At 45.0% G+C, this 24,682-nt stretch overlaps 1 protein-coding gene across 1 annotated transcript; it reads right to left on the bottom strand.

Moving 5' to 3' along the window:
* Nucleotides 1-316: 316 nt before the first annotated feature.
* GABRQ (gamma-aminobutyric acid type A receptor subunit theta) lies at nt 317-16,191 on the bottom strand (the record flags this gene model as incomplete). Its single annotated transcript, XM_079727874.1, has 9 exons — nt 317-1,282; nt 1,849-2,096; nt 3,298-3,450; nt 3,993-4,130; nt 4,649-4,731; nt 6,539-6,759; nt 8,770-8,837; nt 13,950-14,038; nt 16,043-16,191. The coding sequence occupies 9 exons, from the start codon at nt 16,189-16,191 to the stop codon at nt 317-319; spliced, it is 2,115 nt and encodes a 704-aa protein (XP_079584000.1).
* Between the last annotated feature and the right edge of the window lie 8,491 nt (nt 16,192-24,682).

Here is a 24,682-nt window from a genome sequence, read left to right as displayed (position 1 = left end):
CTCTGTCTTCTAAACATTTCCATTTCCAGGGGGCTTTTCTGTGCTTATTAGATGTTAGAAGGCTTTGAAAACATGATAGCATTTGAAGAAAAGGGAAATCAATGTGCTATTTACCTCCAACTCCTCCTCAATCCCTTTTCTTCCAGCCAGAACACAACCTTTCCAACTACTCCCCACCTCATGTTTGTAAAGAGAAAGGTGGAACTGATTCAACTGCCCAAATAACCACAAAGTAAAACGAAAAAAGAAGGGAAGGAGAAACGGAACCAAAAGGAACTATGAAAGGAGCATAGTGTCACTCTGGGACACTATGGAACTAATAGATATGGTACACCCAGTAAACAGTGTTGAACACTACAAAGGCAAGAGGGAAGAGGAGCCGGGAGCACCGGTCGACCTTAGGGACATAGTCAGGGTGAAAGAGCTTGGAAGAGAATGCTTTACTGAAGGAGCACCCAGGGCTTGGGGGGGAACTGTCATCAGACTCTGAGTTACTGTTCTTGTCTGGATCAAAGCCCATGACATTACCATAAAGGCTCCAGGTACTGTCAACTTTACACTTGAGTTGCTTCTCAAGGTCAAGGTAGCCACTCTCAACTCTGATGTCATCAGGCAAGCTATGAATGTCATGAAGGGTGCTATGGATCTCATAAAGGGTGTTATGGATCTCCTCAAGGTCGTAGTTTGCTTCTTGCACACACCTCTGGCCGTGGACAAGCAGATGCTTCCTACTGGGGCCGTGGTCTTGGCTCTCATCGGAGTTGGAGCTCTCTTCAGGATCTTCTGGGTCACAGGTCTCAGCACAGCCATGGGCCTCTGCACAGTTGCGGATTTCAGTAGGAATAACACTGTCATCAATATCAATATCATTAACGCAAATGCCATAGCTGGGCACGGCCTGCTCTGAGGTGGACGGGAGGTCACTCAGGCTTTCTGCAGTGGCCAGCCAGGACTGGTCCGAGAGAGAAGACAGTGAGCTGAGGCTTTCTGAGGAGGCCAGAGGTGCCTGCTCTGAGATGGAGGCTAAAGAGCCGAGGCTTTCTGAGCTTGCTAGGCCAGCCCACACCCGTCTGGAGGTAGGAGAACCATTTCCATCTTCTATGTGCAACTGGTCATCCTTTAAGGAGACAGTGGATAGACTCATGAGGTCGAATGCTGCACGAACAATCACTTTCAGGGAGTGTGGGGGGGGACTTTCCTCATGAGCACTTGTAACATGACTGATGGGCTGTTCCACTGGGAAAGCCACCTCTTCCTCCTGGGGTCTCTTGTGCGCAAGGTGCTGAGGAACAGGACCGAGAGGCTGTTAGCATGCAAGGGAAGTTCATGGCTCTTGCTGCCCCCCTGGGGCAGCTGCTCCCTCTGGAGTGCTGTGTAGTGGACAGAGGCAAGACCTCCTCAGGCAGGTGGGGGCAAGTTCCCTGTAAAGGAGGGACATTAACGTACTGCCAGCAGCAAAAGACTCAGCATGGCTTTTGGAGTCAAAAGAGCAAAGGAAGGAGGGTTAGGTCAGCCTCTCTGGTGTCTCTTCCTTTCAGCTTCCCTGTGTTCCCTTTCCCTCTGGCTCCATTGCCTGCCATTGGAGGTATGCTAAGTAGACCGGATTTGAAGCCCAAAGGTCTTGGGAAATCTAGCTCTGCCACTTATGACCTTGGACAATGACTCAACCTATAAAGGAGTGATGATAAATTGTTCTACTTCTTTCTTATCTGGAGAGAGAGAGAGAGAGAGAGAGTGTGTGTATGTTGTATGAGGATTAAAGGAGCTAAGAAATTTGAAAGGGTCAAGTGCTAATCTTAGGTTTAAGATGTGCTCAAGGAAAGCAGATTGTCAGTCAAAAAGCCAAACCTGCATCGCCTCTTGGTAGCGGTAGCGGGCCATGACTCTTTGGGCTCTTCTGAGTTGCCTCTGAGAGCACTGAGGTCCTCTTCGGCTGTAGAAAACATAGTTGATGTAGACATATTCTAGCAAGGACAGGAACACGAAGAAGAAGCATACGACCATATAGATGTCAATGGCCTTGAGACAGGAAAATTGGGGGAATTTATTCTGCAGATGTGAGTTGATGGCATTCAGGATGAGCACTGAAGTCAAACCTATAAACAACATAGCACAGGGTTAGTCCCCTCAGATGGCTGACGTTCTTGGCAAACTGTCAGGCCCACATCCCACTGGAAGGGAGCAAAGGCCATCTCTGAGATTGGGAGGGCCCTAAGCAAAAGACCTTCAGCTTACCAGGCTTAGGGCCCTGGCTCAATTGCTGTCTTTGCTTCTCCTCCCCCATCTTTACAACCACCCTGTACTTCAATAGTTTAGTGATTTCCCATTGCTCTTAGGATCAAGTCAAAAATCTCCAGCCATGGTTTCATAGTGATTTACACGTCCAGCCCTGTTTTGCCCTATGATGGTCCTTTCCCCCTTTGCCTGCTAGTATGTAAGCCTTCCTGTAGTCCATCCCTCAGAAGGTTTTGTGACCCCTAAAATATTACATAAATATAAAGGTTTAGCCTAGCGTGTGCTTCTAAAGAAGGAGGCTGAAAAGTCTGCCCCAAAGATGGTGAAGGAGAAAGCAGACCAGGGTCTGGGATACACAGGCATTCTGCAGAGTGGGACCAAATAAATTTGGGAGCTGATCTATTTAGGCCCCTCCTTAGTACTGCTCAAAAGCCTTTGATGCTCCCCGCTGCTTATACATGAAGTTCCAACTGCTTAAAATGGAATTTCAAGTTCTTCCCAAGTCAGCCCAAGCTGTCTTTCTGCTACTCTCCCCACTTCCCCAGCTTGTGCTCCAGGCACCCTCCTGGAAGTCCTCAAAACCCAGTTTGAGGAATACTTTCTTGGTGCAGTTTTAGCCAATAAGACCTGGGTCATTACCTGGGTCATTTCCTCCTCTGGACTCTGATAGCATTTGTCTCAGCATTCCATTAGACACTTGCCAGGAGCAGCTCATCTAGAAGCCCTCTGCTGCCTGATTGGGCATTTTGATATGTTGCTTAATCAATGTTTATTGTGTTGCATTTCTGATCTAAATTTGTGACTTGTCCATTCATTTATGTATCCAGCAAATAATGAATTCTGGTACTTTGGACCCAACATACCAAGATCCCAACCCTGATGTTTTTTTCACATCTGTCCCCAATGTTGGTCTCTCTGCTGTGGATTGGCTGGGCACCTGTAGCGTGCCTGTTAGGTCCCATCTTGTTTCCTTGCCTGTGCAGTCACACACTGTTCCTTACTCTCAACTTTTTTCTGAGCAAGACAACCCAAGTTCCTTCCTGGGATGGGAACAGGACCTACCTACTGTCACCCTGGCTGCAGAGGATTCATAGTTCATCCAAAATGATATCCAGGAAACAACAGTGGTGAGGACAGTAGGCCAATAGATCTGCACAAGGTAGCTGGTGACTTCCCTCTTGACCAGGAACCTCACTATCAGGCGCACATAGGAACCTGGCAGGGAGACATACTGGTATTATGGTGGTAGGGCTGAGGGGATTTTCAGAGTAAAGTGCACGATGGTGGAGGGGAAACCAATGGCCAGTTCAGCCTCTAATATTCCAGTCTGGGCAGTATGCAGACCTCACCCCATTTGCTGCCTTAAGGCCAGTGAAAATGGCATGTGTCAGTAGGCCCATATGGCATAGCAAGACTGCTATCTCTTCCTTCCTTCCTCACTTTCTCCATGTCAACTGAAGTTGAAATGGGAAAGACATGAGATATTTCAAAGCTACAACAGATGGAAGGGGAGAGGCTGGCCCTGGAAGGAGGCCTGTGGAGTGTCAAACCTGGCCAACTGCTTCCACACACATTTCCTCATTGGCAGAGGGTAAGCCATTGGGACTTTATGAAGGGGGCTTTGGAAGGTGTCCAGAACAAGAAGGGAATAGGAAAGAAGGAAGAAGAGAGTCTAGAGGTCAAAGGCAGAGGTCACCAGAGTTTCCTAGCATACAAAAGAGACAGCAGATAGGAGAGAAGGAGGGGGTCAGACCCACCTGTGTAGAAAAACACCTCTTTGCTAGTCATCGTCTTTTCCAGGAAACTGAACTGAGGGATGTGCAGCTTCTCAGTACCCTGGATGGCATTCCCATTGCCTTCCCAGTATAATAGGATGTCTTCAACTGTGTAGCCATCTAGGAGGGGGAAGGAAGCAGAGTTAATCTCAGAAAGCAGGCATAGGCAGATTTCACACCAGAGGAGCTTGTGAAAACCAAAGGGTAGTTGGAACCTGCAATATTGGGGTACCTTTGTGTTTTGTGGGTCTGAGCATAGGGAAGGGGGGCATGTGGAAAGAGAACTCTCAGTTGGAAGTTTCTTATCCAGGAAGGAAAGCACAGCAAAGAGATGGGCTCCTACCCATTAGCTTGTGCACAATTTTTCCATAGCTAGGCACGTTTCCCTGTGGGACTCTTTATAGCCTAAAGGCCACCTTCTCCCTGATACCATCTGTATATATACCCCTCTCTCTCTGTCTCTGTGTCTCTCTGTCTCTATCTATCTATCTATCATCTATCTATCTGGGAGAGAGAGAAATGGGGGAGGGAGGGAGTAGGGGAGATATGCAGGCCCTCTCACTGTCAAGTTTGCCTTTGGCTTCCTCACGGCCCCAACCCCAGGTAGGGAAAAAAGGGGCCTTGGGAGACATACGTACAGCTCTCCACCTCCAGCTTGCAAGTCTGCTTGTCCAGAGGGAATTTTTGCAGATTCATGGAACAAGCTGCTGTGGTGGTGAGCCTGCAAAGGAAAAGCAAAAGGAAGAGAAAAGTGAGTCAAGCCCAGGCAAGTAACTGTTCCTGAGAAAACTGAAGGGGTGGGGTGGGGAGAGGCACCCCAAGGACTGACCCACCTAACACCTTCCCACACTGCCCACATTCAAGCCGGGTTCTCCTTCCCTCCCTTTCTTCTTTCCTTCTTTCTCCTCCCTCACCCTGCCCCTGCCCCACACGCTTCCTTCCCTCCTAGAGGAAAGATGAGTTGCAGTTGCGTAAGGAGGAGAGGGAATTTGTATGTGACAAAGACACCCAAAAGTCTGGTAGGACTTACACAGAAGACAACAGATGTATGGCATGTCAGGAAACCTCAGGGTGTCAGAATGGGAAGGGTCCTTGAGGAAACTGAATGCAGAGACAGAAAGAGGACTTTCTTGCTGAAGGAGCAGCAAAGCTGTCAGGAGGAAACCGAACGCTACACTGAAGCAGCTGAAACACCAGATCTGATGTGGAGTGCCTGTGTGTGGTGTGCGGGTACTGATGTGGGCAGTGGCCCTGGCCTACCTTTGGCCATGGGAGCTGCTCTGGCAGCAATCCCATCTCTGTGCATCTGCTTATGAGGGTACTGGGGCTTAGCAAAATGCCAGTGAGTGTAAATGGATAGGAGGGATTAATATATCTGAGGTGAGCTATGGAATGGGGCTTCAAGTTGTCATGTGGTAGGTCCAAGAGAGGAAGCTGAGGAGGGATCTTGGAAGACCTGGGGAAGTGGGAGAAGTGAACAGTGGGGAAGAGGATAATTAGAAAAGTTCTTTGCAGCCCCAGCTGGGAAGCTCTGGCCCCTTCCTTGTCCTGCCTTTCCCAGTTGCTGATACCACCCTTGTCCCTTTCAACTCTTGAAGTGATTTCCATTTTGTACAGTGGGTAGTGTGTGTGTGTGTGTGTGTGTGTGTGTGTGTGTGTGTGTGTGTATTTCTCTCCCTTCTGTGAATTCTACATGAACATTAATCAGCTGAGGCCCCCTTTGTGACCAGTGACCTGTTCCCTGTAAGCTTTGTTGTTCTCTGACTCCAGTCTCTGACTTGGTCCATGGGAAAGTGGAGAAAGAAGAGGGAAACAAAGGGATACAGAAAGAGAACCCCAGAGAAAGAGATCCAGAGAAAGATCTGTACCCTAGTAGCTACCTCTTGGAGAAATTTTCTGAGCTAAATTTATGTCTCATGCTTGTCTTAAGAGACAGTTTGTAAGAGATGAGGCTGTGCAGAGGGCTTTGGTGACTGTCTGCTATGCTCTACATAGGCCAGTGAGGAGCTCCAGTGTGCACACATTCTGTTTGTACAAAGCCATAGGCAATAGACGCACACTGCACACCCTTGGGTCCCCTGCATGTTGCATATATGATCAATGGCAGAGACCAGTCCCCCTCCTTCACTGCATGGGAGAGAAAAGACACAAATAAATAACAGAATATACATTCAATGCTAAGGCAAAGGGAGAGCTCTTCCACTTGAGAGTATCAAAGATGATTTCTTGACAAAGGGGGCATTTGAATTAGGGACTGAAGGGTAGGAAAGCTTCAGACTCATGGAAAGAGGAACGGGTCATTCCAGACAGAAACAACAGCATAAGCCAAGGTGTGGGGACAGAACAGCCAAGGATGGCTGTGGGAAACTCTGAAGGTTCCACTTTGACTACTGAGTGAGGGGGGCAGTGAAAGAGAGATTTGGAAAGCAGTGGGTTCCTCTGTGTGTCCCTTGGAGTGTGTTCATGGGATAATTAGTGGGAAGAAGGTAGGCTGTCTCGGTGATCCCCAGGTCCCTGGGGGAACTCACCGGATGCCATACCGCACCGTTCCATCTGGCTGAAGATGAAACACGCGATTTTCTACAGTCACATCATGCACAAAAGCATCCTTGCTATTTAGAAAGTAGCAGTCAGGGACCCACAACTTCTCAAGCATCTGATAGTCCAGGGTCAGGTTCAGATTGGTCTCATAGTATGCTAAACGTGGATCTTTCCAGGTCTGATGAAAAAACATTGTAATAGTGTAGTCCTGAGGAAAGAAAGGTAAATCCTAGTTGTAAGCGAGGTTGCCCAGCCTTCTGCCCTCAGTGTTTTTGTGTATGCAGGTGCATGAAATACATCCTAAATATAGATGTGTAACGAAACATATGTGAGAGTGTTCAATGTTACAAATAATAAAACGAGCCCCATATAATTAAAATTCAGGTTCAGAAACAGAACATTCCCAATAACTATCAATCTTCAACGTGTCTCTTGCAGAGCATATTTCCCACACCTCCCAGCAGTAACCATTATCTTAGATTTTAATGATAATAATCCCTTGCTTTTCCTATTTTTTCCTCTATGTTTTCCTAAGTTTTATTGTCTATGTATTTCTAAGAAACATATTGCTTAGTTGGACTTATTTAAATTTTTTTCTGAATGGAATCACACTCTATGTATTCATAAGTTGCTTCTTTCACTCAACATTATGTTTGTGTGTTTGCTCAGGTCGATGTGTGTAATTAAAATTTGTTCACTTGCATTGCTGGATACTATTCCCTTATATGAATATACTATGTGTATTATTATGTGATGACACCATACATATCAAAATCGCAATGAAATAAAAACTATAAAGCAAAAATTCCAGTTTATACCCCTATAAAGTGCAGATAAGAGTTCCCAATGCTCCTGCCTTGCCAACATTGGTATTGTCTGACTTTTGACTTTTTGCTCGTCTGGTGGGTATGTAATGGGTTCTCACTGTGGTCTCATTTTGCATTTCACTGATTAATAATAAAGTCAGGCATCTTTTCATAAGTTTATCTGCTACTTGGTTTTCTTCACAAAAGTGAAGTTCTTGTTCAAATTTTCTGATCATTTTTCTATTGCTTTAAAAATATTCTTCTCAAGAGTGAAGACGCAGATGTAGAGAATGGACTTGAGGATATGGGGAGGGGGAAGGATAAGCTGGGACGAAGTGACAGAGTGGCATGGACATATACACACTACCAAACGTAAAACATATAGCTAGTGGGAAGCAGCCGCATAGCACAGGGAGATCAGCTCGGTGCTTTGTGACCACCTAGAGGGGTGGGATAGGGAGGTGGAAGGGACATGCAAGAGGGAGGGGATATGGGGATATATGTATATGTATAGCTGATTCACTTTGTTGTAAAGCAGAAACTAACACAGCATTGTAAAGCAATTATACTCCAATAAAGATGTTTGAAAAAAATAAAGGTCATGAAGAACCTAGGGGTAAGACGGGAATAAAGACACAGACCTACTAGAGAATGGACTTGAGGACACGGGGAGGGGGAAGGGTAAGCTGGGACAAAGTGAGAGAGTGGCATGGACATATATACACTACCAAACGTAAGGTAGATAGCTAGTGGGAAGCAGCCGCATAGCACAGAGAGATCAGCTCGGTGCTTTGTGACCACCTAGAGGGGTGGGATACGGCGGGTGGGAGGGAGGGAGACGCAAGAGGGAAGAGATATGGGGACATATGTATAATTATAACTGATTCACTTTGTTATAAAGCAGAAACTGGCACACCATTGTAAAGCAATTATACTCCAATAAAGATGCTAAAAAATAAAAATATTCTTATTAATTCACAGGAATTATGTGTATTTTCAATACCAGTCCTTTGTGTTGCAAATATTTTAGTCCAATCTGAACTATCTTTTCAAACTTGTCATACTCATTTTGCATGCCAGAAGTTATTTGCATGCCAGAAGTTTTGGCTAAAGAGAATATTAATATAGTTTAGTTACCAGTATTTATTTTTATAGTTTGTGTTTTCTGTGTCTTTTTAAAAAAGTCCTTACCTATCTCAAAGACACTAAAAGAATATCCTATATTATATTTTAAAAACATCATAAGCCTTTCACTTTTATGTCTGTAATACATCTGGATTTATTTATTTTTAATTTCAGGTGGCTGTAGTTTCCAAAACCTACTGTGTTCCTCCATGTGGCCTCTGCTGCAGGTCAGAACAACAGGCTTATGACACTGCTCCTTGTCTCATGGCTGGAGCTGACACACTTACCATAGTCATTTCTGAGATCTGTTCAATACTGGAGACATAGATAGATACTCCCACTGGCACAGGGGCACCTACAATACAGGAAGACACTATTACATGCAGGGTAGGAAAAAGGGTAAAACATGGACTCAGGAGCCAGACTGCCTGAAGTTTGAACCCCATTTTGGCACTTACTAGCTATGTGACCTGGAATAAGCTACCTTACCTCTCTGAGCTTAGTTTCCTCATGAGTAAAATGGGGATAATGATAGCACTTATCTCATCGTTAATGCAAGCCAAGCACTTAGAGTACGGCCTGGCTCACAATATGCTGAAAAGAAAGGGTCAGGCCAAAATGAAGAAAAAAATAAGGGAATGAAGCACTCTTTTTCTAAATGTTTTCTTGATAAAAAACTTAAGAGCAATGAGTCCCAAAACAAGATTTGTGGTGGGCATGAGCATATTTGTGTGAGTTCATGTGAATGTGTCCATGTGTGAGTTGATGTGTGTTTTTGTGTGAATGAATGCGTGAGCTGTGTGCATGAGTGTATGTGAGCATGTTCACATACCTGAGTAAACTTGTGCGTGTATCCATGTGCAGGTCAATGTGTCAGTGTGCACATGAGTGTATGTGAGCATGTCTGTGTGTGAGAGAAGGCATGAGCATGTTTGTATGCTTGAGTGTGTTGTGTGGGAGTGAATTATGAGTTAATGTGTTTGTGTGATCATGTATGAGAGAATGTGTGACTGTGTGAGTGTATGTGAGCTTGTTAATGTGCAAGGGAATGTGTGAACATGGGCATGTTTGTGACCTTGTTTGTATGTGTGTGAGTGAATTTGTGAGTGTTTTCATGTATGTGAGCATGCTTCTGTATAAGTGAATGTGTAAGCACATTTCTGGGTGAATGAATGTGTCAGCATGTGTGTGTATTTGAGTGTATTGTGTGGGAGTGAATATGTAGGTTATTTGCGTGAGCCTGTTCACTTGTTAGTGTATTTGTGAGCATGTCCATGTGGGAGTGAGTGCATGATTATGTTTGTGTGTGTAAAGTTGTGTTTGGGAATGTAAGTGAACTTATGGGTGTATGTATGTGTGAGTGAGCAAGTTCATTGTGTGAATATGTGAATGTATTTGTGTGTGTGACCTTGTTCACATGCAAGTGTGATAAATGATTACACTCACACCCATCACACTTATAACTGTGAGTGTGTAAGTGTGGGTGTATGTAAGCATGTTTATGTGCTTGAGAAAATCTGTGAACTTGTCCATGTGAGTGTGGCTGAATGTGTGAGTGTGTTTGTGTGTGAGTGTGTGACCATGCTGATGTGCAAGTGGACCCATGAGCATATCCATATGTGTTAGCATGTCACTATACAGGTATGAGTGAATGTGTGAGCATGTTCAGGTGCGTGTGTTTCTGAGTTGGTAAATATGTAGACATGTTTGTATGTGTGTGCATGTGTGAGTGAACATGTGGGTATGTTCATGTGTGTGAATGACAAAGCATGTGTGAGTGTGTGTGTCTATGTGTGTGAGTGAATTTGTGTTTGTATATGTGAGGATGTTTGTGTGCAAGTATAAGTGAATGCATGAGCATGAGCATGTGGATGTATGTGGGTGTGTTTGAATGAATTCGTGAGTGTGTTTGTGTATGTGAGCATGTTTGTGTGAGAATGAATGTATGAACATGTTCATGTGTGTATGCAAATGTGTGAGCATGTGTGTTAGTGTATGTGAGGGTGTATATGTGTGTGAGTGAATTTGTGTGTTCATGTGAGTGAGTACATGGGCGAGGGTGTTTGTGTGTGTTAATATGTAACTGTGATTGAATTTGTGCGTGTACATGTGCATGCGTGCATGTGTGTGTGTGTGTGTCTGTTGCTGCCTCCTGGCTTTCTTTTTCAGGACTAGGTGTTAGTGCTGCCCATTCAAATGTGATAATGGATGTGAAAATATGTACTAAACTATAAAGTACTGTGGAAAAATACATTTTAATTGTTTCCTCATTGACTCAAAACTCTTCACCGGGCCTCACAGCTAAGCCATTATTCTATGTGTATTACATCACATTGCTGTTATGGAAACACGTGTGACGCTTCCAATTCAGCCTGCTGGCTTCACTGCAGGCTGGCTGCCTAGAAGCTGAGCTGCAAAGTGCTATTGGGAATCCACGTATGAATGGCAGCTGAGAAGTAAATGGGCCTCTGTGTGAAGGCATAGCATTCACAGCTATTGTGAATGATCACTATGTAGTGACAGGGGTTTCTAGAAAGGCAGTTTTTTTAATTACAGCCTTTCAGGCTCCCCACATGCATTTAGATGAGGAAGGAGGCTGTGTTCCGCAGGCAACAAGCCCCAGAAGGGCCAGGCAGTCATCCTCTCAACTACCTCACTCTAGTGTCAAACTTATAATCCTATGCCATTCTGTGTCACTCAGGCAATCCAATCACTTACAGCAGAATCCTGGGGACCCGAACCCTAAAGTGCCAGGGCTCAGCTTTGTCCAAAGACTCCCAGTTGAAGAGGCAAGTGGGAACTGAAGTGCAGTCCACGTTCCCCTCACCAAGGCATGAGCCTTGGCCCAGGATTGTGGCCTGGAGGAAGGGGACCTGGGACCTTTTTCTAATTTATCCACCTAAATTAGGAGGGAATACCTTATGTGCTAGTAGTGGGCAGAACAAGAGCTTAGCTAAGATATCCCACATCCTTACAAGGATAACAGAGGGGAACAAGATGCTTCCAAGTAAGGTATCTAAATGCTATCTCTGGGGTGATGGCCTCTGTCCCATATCCCATCACTGTCCTTCCTGATGGACTCAGGAAGGCAGAAAAAGTGGGAGGGGGTAATCACTTCCCTCCCTCTTGGAAACTTTGCTACCTAACTCTACTTCCTCCCTCGCATCCATCAGAGTACCAGAGGAAGAGGAGGTAAATGAAGGAGTGATGAAGAAGTCCCATTTATTCCTTCACTCCACACCTATGTCATACCAGGTGATGGGCTAAGCAAAGTCCTTAGGGAATTGCCTTTTGCAGCACTATGGAGTCCCACTTCTCTTGCTCAGAAAGAAGCATCTTTGTTAGCTTTCCCTGGTCCCTCCTCCTCCTCTTCATCCTCCTCTTCTTAAGGAAGTTGTGTCTCCCATTTGAACCTAACCACAATTAGGTCATGTCTCTGCATGTGGGGGGCGTGTGTGCCTGCGTGTTAAGCTCTGAAACTCTACTTAACTTCAGACACAGAGGGAAATTTGACTCTGTGTCTAGTGGGAGCCATGGGGTACCCCAACTCTAAACCCCCTGGCCCAGCTCTCCAATTGACTGCCTCCCCCAACCCAATAAAACAGCCCCAGACTTAGAGCCTGTAGTTCCTCCTTCTGTCTAAATGCTAGAAGGTCCTGCATTGTCCTTGCTCTCCCACCTTCATCTACTGTTTGGCCAAACTGGGGACCCAGCTATTCCCATACTCCCCAGGTCTGCATGCCCATAAAGCTTAGGTAACCCAGGAGGTTAGGCATCATGTGTAAACAAATCCAAGTTAGCTCAAAAAATGGCGGTGAGGTGCCTTGGAGATACCATGGGCCAGCCACACCTGACAATCCCCAGAGGGTGGTCCTTGCCCCTGTTCTCCCCATAGCCCCAGATGCCTGCAGAGATGGCAACCTGAAGCAGCTGGGAGAATGTGCTTGATGTACTTGAATGGCTGTTGGTGAGCCTTTGCTGAGAAACAGGAAAACAATGAATGGAGAAAATGTAACAGCTACACCCTTGACACCCACTGTTGCTTTGTGCAACTGGTCTAAAACCAGTGTCATGCAATGGAGTGCTCACTGTGCCCTAACACCTGAATTTCTATAATGAAAGAACTTACCTTCTGCCCTCTCCACTCCAGCCTCCCAGTCCCCAGTGCGCACTCACCTTGGATCCAGGGACAGCACGGCCTTCTGTGCTCACACTTGGAGGAAGCAAAGCAGCCAATGGGATACCAGTCAAATGTCCCGCCTCCAAACCTTAGGGCATAGGGTGATCAACTTGGTTTACAAGGGGGCTCCCTAGGCAAATCACAGAGCCCCCACTGGTCTAGCACAAAGGCAAGTGCTAACAGCTGTGTGCCCTTTAGGGTGGAGGCTTTGTGTATTCAGAAGACCTCTATTCATAGGTACAAATGTGAATATTAGCATTCATTAACCCTTTAGATTGGGTGTCTAGTTCTACCACCTGCAGGAAGGAGAGCGCTTTCTCTGACTTAGCCGCCCTACTTTTTTAGCTCTTTCTCTGTTTCCTTTGAGCCAAAATGTGACTAACGTCTATTTAATGCACCCTTCCTCTTGTCTGTCCTTGGTCTGGGTTTCTTGGGTGTCCCCTCAGCCAGAGAATGCTATTCCTGTTCTGTGGGGTCAGGGAAGGTTGCCTGTTACTTTAAAGCTGTGTGATGGAAGCCAGTCACCCTTTCCAAATCTAGGGGTCGGGGGAGGTGAGGCTAGGCAGAAATAGGAGAAATTGATGTATTGGCTCCCTGGAGGTTTGTATTTCAGTTTCCTTGTCATTTCTCATATTTGTGCTTAAGATCTGAGTGCTAGGCTAAGGAGTTTAGATTTTATTTTGCAGTTAAATAAAGCCATCAAAAGTTCCTGAGGTGATTAGGTGGGGTTAATAAACATCACGCTGACTGCAGTGTGTTGAATAAACTGAACTTGGTAGGAGCTGAAGGCTTGGGGAGGGGGAGCAGAAGCAGAAGTGCCTGGGACCCAGGTGGGTGAAGTAAACTAGGCAGAGAAGTCCGTGCCCTTAGTTTTAAGCCAGCTGAATGGGGTAAGTGCCCAGTGTGCAAAGAATGTGTTCACAAGTGGAACATGTGTCCTCCCCATAGATGGAGCAGAAAACTCTAGCATGAGAAGCACACCTGGTGTGATTAGTGCTTCTCCAGCCACCCCAGGGAGTGTGCTTCAGGCTCCGTACCACTGTAAAGGAGTGGGGAGGGGGCAGAGGCCTCTTGCATTAGAAGGCAGAGAAGTGGGAGAAATTCCAGGGGCAGAGTGGACGGCCTGGGTGTTGGGGGCCTGGGAGTGCTCCGCTACAGGTCTCTTCAGGGTCGGGAAGGTGGGGTTTGGAGAGGCACAAGTGTCCGGTCTAGAGGACTGCTCCTGGTCAGCTCAATGGGTGGGGCTGGCTTGTTGTGTCTCAGCTCTAGTATCTGGACGTGTCTTACCTCCAAAATTGGGCCTCAGACGGACATCATATTTCGACAGCGCCCTGTCCAAAATCTTGTGAACCATAGCTTCATGTGCACAATTTTTGCTGAAACAGAGAAGTCATTGGTAAATATTGGCCATCAGTGAATGCCACACTGCTTCTCAGAAAACAAAGAGCACCCCAGGCATCAACTTGCCAGGGCCTTCCCTCCTGCACACATGCGGACATATACAGTCATACATGTACACGTCTCTCCCTGCTCCCCTCCATCCCTGCAGTGAGTCAGCCAGAAGCACAGCAGCAACGCAGACTCCTCTTTCCCCCTCCTCCTCCCCAGCTTTTATCCAAAGGGTGGGGCCTAAAGACTGGATTCTTGTTACCAGGCAGAATTGGGGGGATGGGGGGAAACTGTAGGGGAAGTGGAGAGAAGAGGGTGTGGGCAGGTGTGAGCCCTCACATAAATGTATTACTTCAACCTCCTAAGGAGCCCCACTTTACCATCAGCCTGGATGCAGCTTTCCAGGTTGGTGGGAGTCCTCTTTCCAGCAGCCTAGGTCATCTTTCACCGTCTATGTTCTCTAGCTCAGTCACGTTTCCCCTACCTAGGCTAAGGCCAGCATTTTGTTGTCACGTCTATGTGAATCTTGTTTTTGTACACCTCTGTTTCTAAGAGTTGGCATATTACATATGACACAGAGAGACAGTCTTGCTCATGTAGCAGAGTTTTATGACCCTCATCAATCACCATTTTTGAGTCTTGGGGTTCAGGGCTGTCCTCAAAAACACATGTATTCTTGGAGCAGGCATCTCTTTGGCTAAGCATGTGCTTCCAGCCTAGACATGTCTTGGGTGAGCACATGTAAATGGACCCAGCGCAACCCTGCAGAGAGCTGGCCTTTCCAGAAGTCTCTGATGTGTCCTCCCAACTCACCTAGTCCTTCATGGGGGGCTCTTTTCCCCAAAAGGGGCTTGTGAATGAGAATAGGCCCTGGGCATCACTATGACTTAGGATCTTTGATTCATTGACTATGGAATGTCAGCCTCTGCAAATCTCTCGTGTGTGTGTGCGTGTGTGTGTGTGTGTGCGCGCGTGTGTGTGTGTTCACTAGTGCAGTTTGGTATGTTGGGTTGAGGACATTGCAGAGCTGTCTGCTGGAACCCTGCCCAACTATGCCCCCTTTTCCTAATACATGTTCATTTCTGGTTTGCCATTTAAAAAATTATTCTCAATCATCTTTAAAAAAAATCTCATCATCTTTAATGACAAAATTTCAAAGTGTGCACATGAATGATTCCTGAATTAAAGCAACGCATTTGTGCCTGTTTAGGACCACACACACATTATCCACATGCCAGTGCTCAGGATCTGTGGCCACCACAAATACACATTTCCATGTGATCTACATGTAAAGGCTGACTGTTTAACAGCTCTTCAGTTATTTGCAGACCCAAACAAACCTGAAATCAAACAGCTAATCTTCAAATGTTTTCACAGGAAGCAAGTACAAAAATGCACCCATCTCAGGCCACAAGGTTATATGCTATACAGCCGCCGATCGCACTGTCTGGGCTACAATGAGGTTGAGTCAATAATTTCTATCTGCAGCATAGGAAAATGTCCCTCACTGCTCAACACACACATTCAGGAACACACGCACGCACCTCTTGGAATAGAAAAAAAAATCCGGACTCAAACAGGTGTCTCTACTGTCTATGTTTTGTGAATTTCTCATCACCCTGTACCCCCATCCCCCAATCCTACAGGTGCCAAAGGACGTGACTGGGAAAAGCTACTAGGGGCCTTGGTCCCCGGGGATGGATGGCAGACCTTGGGGTGAGAGCATCTTTCCCCCCACCCCCCGGGGCTGCAGTTTGGGCACACGCGGGGCTGTCAGGTCAGGCGCCTCAGTAACAGGTGGGCTGAAACACAGCGCCCCCCGCGGCCCCCACTCCCATCCCACCAACCTCCAGGGACCTGTAGGCAGGGCCCGCACACCAGGACTCGGCGAGCCCGGGTCCATGTCTTCCCCAGCCCGCTCCGTCCAAGAGGTTCGAGGCTGCCCATACTCTCCTGTCACCACCATGTCCAGCCTGGCGGCTCCCGCTTACCAGCTGAAGAGGTCCAGGACGACATCGGGTACGTTGGAGGAGAGCTCGAAGTGGAACTTCGGGGTGGGATTGAGGTCGTTGCCCTCCGCGAGCCAGGTTCTGATGAGCAGCAGAAGCACAGCGGCTCGCAACATTCCACGGATGCCCATGGCTACGGCACTCCGGGGGTCGGAGGGCGCGAGAGACTGCCGTCAGCCGCCGGGGAAGGGACGGGGTGTGGGCAGTGCGGGGAGAGAGGGAGCTGGGGGGTCGCTAGGAGTCGCCTCTAAGGAGACAGTAGCGAGGGTATGGGGAGCAGGGAGCGCGGGGTTCGGACCGGAGCCCAGAACCCAGGGGGAGCAGTCCTCCAGTACCTCTGCCCGACGCAGCGCCCTCAGGACGCGCCCGGCAGGTGCGAGGTGCGCTCCGTCTGTGGCCGCTCCAGGCTGCGACTGGGCACCCAGCCTGGCGCCCGGCTGGCTCCGCCCACTCCGACGGTAGCACTGGCAGAACCAATCCGGCAGGTGCCAGGAGCCGCACAAAAAGGCGCGCGCTCTTGCCTCCGCCCGCAGCCAGCGCACCGCCCGCTCCCCGCCCCTTCAGGCCTCTGCAGTTGTCCCCCTGCTAGCAACAGACACAGACAGGGGCGGGGCCGGCCCGGGGGAGGGGGAGGGGAATCGGTTGCAGGGGGGCTGGGCATGCATCCGCACCTAGGGCACCCGGTGGGTCCTGCTCTTTCTCTCTGCAAAAATGCAAAATGTGCGTTTCTTTTGGAAGACCGTGTGCCCAGGAGTTTTTTTGTGGTGAGGGAGTGAGGTAATTAGACTACCCTGGCTGAATCTACATTCTGATAGAGCTGGACACATTTGGGTCCCCAGGACAAAGCTCAGGGAACTGGAAGGGTTCACCAACTGGGATCACGCTGAGGTGTGACTGTCCCATAGCCAGGGCTGACACCATGAACCTCAAACACTCTCTTATGAAACAAAAGGATCTCAGAGGATAGGGAAATTCCTCCACCCAATCCCCTCTGTCCTTCCCTTCTCAGATCCTTGACAAATGAAGTTGAGAAAGACGTCCTTCAGAGCACATGGGCCAGATGGGCAATCAATAAATAGATCTCAGTCACGTTCACCAATGCTGAGCTTCCTAAGGCATGCCACTGAGAAGGGTTCCAATGAAAATGAATTTTAGGTTCATTCTTGGTTAGCTAAAACATTCACACAGAGATATAGCCCTCTTCTCCTTTCTCTCAGTATTTGGTGAAGTGAGTTGGGACTACTTGTGCTCAGAAAACCTCCAGTTACCTGGTTGGTTGAGTGTTTCCCACACTTAAGTGTTTAACTCTTTATCCCCACTTTCTTAACCATCTTAGAACCAAACTTTAAAAAAATGTGTCTCATAGTTCCCTGCCTTTTTTAATGAGCAGAACACCCTTGCACCTTCCTTTCCCTTTGCCCCACTATTGCAGCAAATGGTCTCCTTCTCACATGAGTGTAGAAATAAAAGAAGATGGTGGAACCTGCATGTCACTGACTATTACATACAGGAATGGATCAATAAAACTCATCCCTACTGCTACTAATTCTGCCCCCATTGTCTCTGGTCATCCAGGCATCTTTGTAGAGACAATCCTTGCTTGATAAAAGTGGGAATGGCTCTTCTGGATCATTTTGTCCAACCATCTGGATTGTAATATGGAGAAACTGAGGCCCAGAGAAAGAAAAGGGATTGGCCTGAGGTCACATAACAGTAGAGGCCCAAACTAGAATCCTATTTCCAGGTTTGACTACTTCCAGAACATTATGTTTTTTGTTTTGTTTTGTTTTAGTGTGATTCAGTGTCCACTGGAAATTCAGGCAACCGCCAGCAGATGGGAGTAAATTTATTTAGATGAGGATGCTCCCAGTATCCTGGAATCAAATTCCATAGGCAATTGGTCCTTTATTTGTTAGGGGAAAACAAGCCTGAAGCTTGAAGTTTTATTCCTAGGTGCCCTTGTGACTACGAAGATTGCCAAAAAGTTGATAATGAAGAATTCACTTCCAGGCCTTACACCCCAGAGGGTCCTCCCCCACTTCTGCTCTCCCTAGAGGTAATGCTTTGTTGAAATTTCTAACCCACAAGACAAATAGCCCACAAAACAACAAGAAATACAAAAATATCACTATAATTTGCATCAATACTTGTTGAGCTTTTGTCTAGTTAATTTATTAGAATATCAATAAATCTCCAGATTGAATGGGCTTACACCTATGGGACCATGATATAGGAGAAAGAGCACTGACCTGGAAGTTAGCCCATCTGTGTTCTGGATCCAGGTCTGCCACACGGCAGTGAATGTTCCAGTTTGGCAGGAGTGTAGGTTATGTTTGCAGTAAGACAAGAGGTAAGAGAGGTAAGAGGCAAGAGATTAGGCAGAACCTGGCCTAGTGAGCACCCACACTCAGTGCACAATAAATAAATGAAGCAAGAGAGTTTTGGACTTAATTGTCCAAACAAAGGAATTTGATTTTTATTTTGGAGTCAACTGTATGCTTTTGAAAGGATTGTGCAAGGGAATGACTCAATCAGAATGGTGCCTTGGAAGAATACCTGGTTACTTTGTGAAGGAGAAACTGAAAGGAAGAGAAACTGAGGACGATGACAGTAGTTAGGAGAGTATTGTTTACTTCTGCTTCTTAAAAAGCTGAAAATAATGAGTCTAATCTATAGATTCAATGAAATCCCTATCAAACTTCCAATGGCATTTTTCACAGAAATACAAAAAAAGAATCCTAAGATTCATACAGAATGATAAAATACCCTGAAGAGCTAAAGTAATACCAAGAAAGAAGAACAAAGCTGGAGACATCACAATTCCTGATTTTAAACTTTATTGCAAAGCTATAGTAATCAGTACAGCATGGTACTGGCATAAAAATAGACACATAGAACAATGGAATAGAATTGAGATCCCAGAAGAAAGCCCATGCCTATATGGTCAACTAATATTTGACAAAGGAGCCAAAAAGACTCAATGCGGAAATAAGAGTCTCTTCAATAATTGGTGTTGGAAAAATTGGATTAACCACATGCAGAAAAATTAAATCAGACCCCATCTTATTCTACTCACAAAAATTAACCTGAAATGGATTAAAGGCTTAAATGTAAGACCTTAAACTGTAAAACTACTAGAAGGAAACGTAGGGGAAAAGCTCTTTGACATTGGTCTTGGCAACTGTTTTTTTGATATGACATCAAAATTATAAGCAACACAGGCAAAAATCAACAAGTGGGACTATATCAAACTAAAAAGCTTCTGCATAGCAAAATAAACATCCAACAAAATCCAAAGAAAGCCTATGGAATGGGAGAAAAAATTTCAAACCACACATCTGATAAGGGGTTAATATCCAAAATATATAAGGAACTCATATAATTCAATAGCAAATAAACAAACATTCTGACCAAAAATGTGTAGAGGAACTGAATATTTTCCCAAAGAAGACATACAAATGGCCAACAGGCACATGAAAAGATGCTCAACATCACTAATCATCATCAAAATGCAAATCAAAACCACAGTGAAATATCACCTCACACCTGTTAGAATGGCCATCTTCAAAAAGACAAGAGGCAACAAGTGTAGACGAGGATGTGGAGAAAAGGGAATCCTTCTCCACTGTTGGTGGGAGTGTACATTGGTGCAGCCACTATGGAAAATAGCATGGAGGTTCCTCAAAAAATTGAAAACAGAACTACAATATGATCCAGCAATCTCACTCTGGGTATATATATGAAGGAAATTAAATCAGGATCTTAAAGAGATATCTGTACTTCAACGTTCATTGAAGCATTGTTCACAATAGCCAAGATATGGAAACAGCCTAAGTGTTCACTGATGGATGGATGAAGAAGATGTGGTACATATGCATAATGGAATATTATTCAACCATAAAAATGAAGGCAATCCTGTCATTTGCGATGAAATGGATGGAGCTTGAGGGTATTACCTTAAGTGAAATAAGTCAGACAGAGAAAGAGAAATATTGTATGTTCTCACTTATATGTGGACTCTAAAAAACCCAAACTCAAACAGAGTAGAATGGTGGTTGCCATAGGCTGAGGGTGGGGAGAAATAGGGAGATATTGGTTAAAAGGTACAAACTTCCAGCTATAAAATGAATAAGTTATGGGGATCTAATGTACAGCATAGTGACTATAATTAATTATAATGTATTACAAACTTGGAGAGTAGATCTTGAAAGTTACCACCCTCCCCCCCCAAAAAAAAGTAATTTTGTGAGGGGGCTGGAGACGTTAACTAACTTCATTGTGGTAATCATTTCACAATATAAACATGTGTCAAATCCTCATGTTGTATGCCTTAAACTTACATATGTCAATAATATCTCGAAAAAACTGAAAAAAACCACCCCAAAATAGTGAGGTTAAAATCTAGAAGAAGAAAAGAACCCAGAGAGGGAAGTCTGGCACTAGAAGTCATTTTGCCCTGAAGGCATTTGATGAATCATAAGAGAGTTGTGAAACTGAGCTCTGGTTGTGGTGCCCTCTTGAGAAAAGGGGACAAAAGTTGAAGTCCAAGGCCCAAACAAGTGGGAAATTTGATAAGACTTCCTGTCACTTTAAATTGAGACTGAGTAGCTACCCTTTCAGGATAATGGTGAACCAGTAGCAACCAGCCTTTGCATGGACTTGTAGTCTAGATACCCATCACCTTGATGGTCCCAAGAATCTGAAGCCTTGAATTTGGATTAAAGTAGTGTTGGACAGGTAGTTTCCCCAGTCATTTGTCAGAAGCAAATGAAAATACTTTCTATAGGCAGGTACTGTCATCCTAGGCCTGAAATCATTCTTACAAATAATTTTTCAATAATATGTCAGCACATAGAAGAAACTAGGCATACAAAGAGAAATATGTAATGTGAGTTACAGCCAGCAGAAAAGAATAGATGGCAAAAACAAATTCACAGACATTTCTTACATCAGAATTATGAGACATAGACTATAATAACTAATTTATCATATTTCAAAAAATAAAAGATAAGCTTGAAAATATTTTCAGGTAACAGAAAATGTCATATGGACAATTTGAAAAAGGATCAAATAGAACTAGAGCTAAAAAATATAATAATGAAAACTGAGAATTTAATGGATGAATGGGTTTAACAGAAGGCAAAATACAACTGAAAAGAGAGTTATTGAATTGGAAGATAGGTCACAAGAGACTGTCCACAATTCTGCCTAGAGGAACAAATTATGTGGAAAAAAGAAAAAGGCAGATAAGAGACATAAGGAATAGAGTGAGACGATCTAACATACATTTACTTGATGTCCCAGAAAGAGAGGAGAGAGAAATGGGGAAGAAGATGGCTGAAAATTTGAATCCACAGTTTTAAGAAGCCTGGTGAATCCTACATAGAATAAATAAAAATAATTCTACTCCTATAGACATCATAGTGAAAGTGCATAAAATCAGAGACAAAGTAAACTATGCTAATGGTTCAAGTTAAAGATGAGGTCCTAATCAAGGGCACAAGTAAGAGAGATTGAAACAAGAGGATGGGCGTTAGACTCTGGCTTGCAAAATGCATTTTACTAAAATTTTCCATGAAAAGCAATTTAATAAAAATGTTATCCATTTTATTCCCAATTAACAAAACATACTTGTTAAAAATTGGATTATTTAGAGCAACCTGACATGTAGGAGCTTCACAGTTGTCATGTTTGAAAGGCCATCTTCCTATAAGTATGTATTTCTTGTCTCATGGGCCATGAAAGAGGCAAGCATTCTCCATGGGTCTGAAATGCTGGTTGCAGCTGATTTCTAAGGCTGGAGAAATGTGCTTATATAAGGCTTTCTAAGAGTAAGCAGAATAAAAGTGAATCTTTGTAGAAAGGCTTCCTTTTGCTTACCCTCCCCCAAACTTTCACTCTGTTTCTAAGGAAAAGTATATAAAATAAATAATTCTGTGCTTCCCAGGGTGTCTTATTACATTCCTCAGGCTTGACCATGTGCACTCACTCACTGGTCTGCATAAGGCTGGACTGCAGTTGAATTTCTGTAGGGGTTTATATTTGGAACAAACAGAGCTAAAAATGCAATAGACTGTATTTTGAGACAGTGAAGTCATGACTTGTTACTAGAGCTGTTCATATAAAGCCTGTCAGGGATGGCCAAATAGGAGCATCAGAGTTTCTATGGTCTCCTGCACCTCTGAAATTCCCTGACAACAACCTAAGCTGAAAACATCTGTCTATAATGTCTTCTAAGAGGAATTTCAAGTGTTTTTGCATAAACTCCTTAATGTATTTCTTCTATTTGAGGGACAGACTAACATTCTTATATACCCTCTTGACCTTCCTCCCTAGAAAACCATTTCTCCAAGAGAAAATTTTGTGAGAGCAAGAAAGCTTTCTCTATTGGCTCACCCCAAGCCAATCAGAAAGTTGTCCAACAGTGAAGACATAAACCAACATTCACTTGTGGCATGCAATATGTCAACACCAATTCTGATCAAATATTAAGAGAGAAGTTGCTAGAATTTTGATTCTGAGTTTGCAGCGCTTCTCTTCACTTTTGCTGGGAATTCACAATTTGCGTAGGTCACAGCTTTCTCCCCAAAGTCTGCAGAAACTTGACTTTTGATATATAGCATGTCCAAGCAGTATTTTACTCCCTTTGCATGGAAGAGAAGGAATAGGGAGAATGATCCACTAACTCTAAGGGTTTTTCCCCCCGGAACTGGTTGTAGCATAGTGTGCTAAGAAGGATTTGACTACAAATCTGAAGATTTAGATGGGAATGCTGTCACCAGCTACCTAGGCATGTGTCATTGCCTCTGAAACTTAGTTCTCTCATCTGAAATATGGGGTGATAATAATGCCTACTTGCTCATGGAACAATATAGTCAGAGGGGAATCCCTGTCCATCCCAACTTCCTAACTCTGGGACTTCACCTCACTTAATCCCTCAGCCCCATCAGGTTTCTCAAAATCTCCTTCTCAAAAGACTGAGGTCTTTACCACTAGTAGCCCACCAGGGGTCCTCAGTTCTCTTGGTCTAATTGTGGACTGACTATATTTATCTAATTGTTTCCCCGAATCCAGGGAAGCCAGGCTGACATTTACCAAAAAAAAAAACCCTTCAGCTCTGCGAAACAGAGGGGTGATAAAGCACAGGGAGCAAAGGTCCTTCTGAGAGAGGAGGTTTTAGTGCACAAATGGATGAACCTCTACTTCTATGCTGGGGTCCTAGCTGCCACTAGCTACCCTGTACCTCAGCAGGGCTGCTGATGTCTGGCCTTGGGCATCTTTGCTCTTGTTCCCAGGGGGTGAGAAGTGGGGATCCTGTACAAATGGTAAATAGGAAGCTCCTGGAGTTGTGTGGCTATATGAGGTGCTCTTGGTAAAAAGGGCTCCTTTCTTAAATATGACTCCCAGAGCACACATTTCTCAAAACAGCCCCTTTCTCCATGATCTCTCGGCAGTCTGTAGTGCTCATCAAGTATTTCCAGTGCTGCCCACACTCCCCAGCCCCCTTTCAGTTAGCTGGGGCTGCGTGACTAGTTCTAGACAATGAAATGCAAACTTTAGTGGCACATACCATTTCCCAGATGAGGCATTTAAGAGCCAGTGTATAATCCATAAGCTCTCTCTTCCTTTGCCCTGGTGATGCTGAAAGCCAGATGTTGAAATGGTGACATCGAAGATGGAGGGAACCTAGACCCTGAGTCCTCAGGTGGAAGAGAGTGCTGGTAACTTGCACCTGATCTTGTGTGAGCTGGAAATAAAGTTTTGTTATGCTAAGCTGCTGAAATTTGGAGACGTTTATTATTTCAGCAAAGCCTATCCTATCCTGATGAATATACTCTTTTCCCCACACTCCTCCCAGTGCCTGTACTATTATTATAAAGGCCCATGGACAATTCTCTCTGCATGTTTTATAGGTAGCTTGAATCCAAAGTGTTCCAAGATTATCCTAATTCCCAGCAAATATGGTCATTTTGGGGTATTCTCAATCCCTGTGAATTAATATTCAGTTGTTACCTGATTGTGACCTAGAAGTCATCTATTCCATGTCCTTCTATCTCTCCACTCCCATGTTCATTCATTCATTCATCAGCTATTTATTGAGTACCTATTATGTGCCAAGTACTTTTCTGGGAACTGGGACATAATAGTAGGAAAAACAAAAACCTGTCAAAAATCCCTGCCACCATGGAAATTACATTCTAGGAGGGGGAGAGAACCCTTGGTGAGTGGGATGGTGGTGGTTGAAGGACGAGGATGTTATTTTAAATAAGGTAGCATGTGAACAAAAAAGACTGGAAAGAGGAGAGAATGCAAGCCATGCAGACATCTGGGGAAAGAGGATCCCAGGAGAGAGGATGGCAAATGGAAAGGCATGAAGGTAGAAGTATGCTTTGTGTATTCAAAGGGCAGCAAGGAGGCCAATGAGCCTGGAAGAGAATGAGTGAGGGGTACAGGAATAGGAGATGAGGTCCAAATGGAAACAGGGAGGCAAGATCATGTAGGGCCTTGTAAACCCTTGTAAGAAATTTGACTTTTACATGGAGTGAGCTAGAAAGCCAATGGTAGATTTTGGACATAAAAGTGACATGATCATACTAATGTTTTAGAGGGATCCCTCCAACC

Source organism: Hyperoodon ampullatus (assembly GCF_949752795.1).
Source record: "Hyperoodon ampullatus genome assembly, chromosome: X".
In the NCBI taxonomy this organism is placed as follows: domain Eukaryota; kingdom Metazoa; phylum Chordata; class Mammalia; order Artiodactyla; family Ziphiidae; genus Hyperoodon; species Hyperoodon ampullatus.
This window is presented reverse-complemented; position numbering and strand designations above follow the sequence as displayed.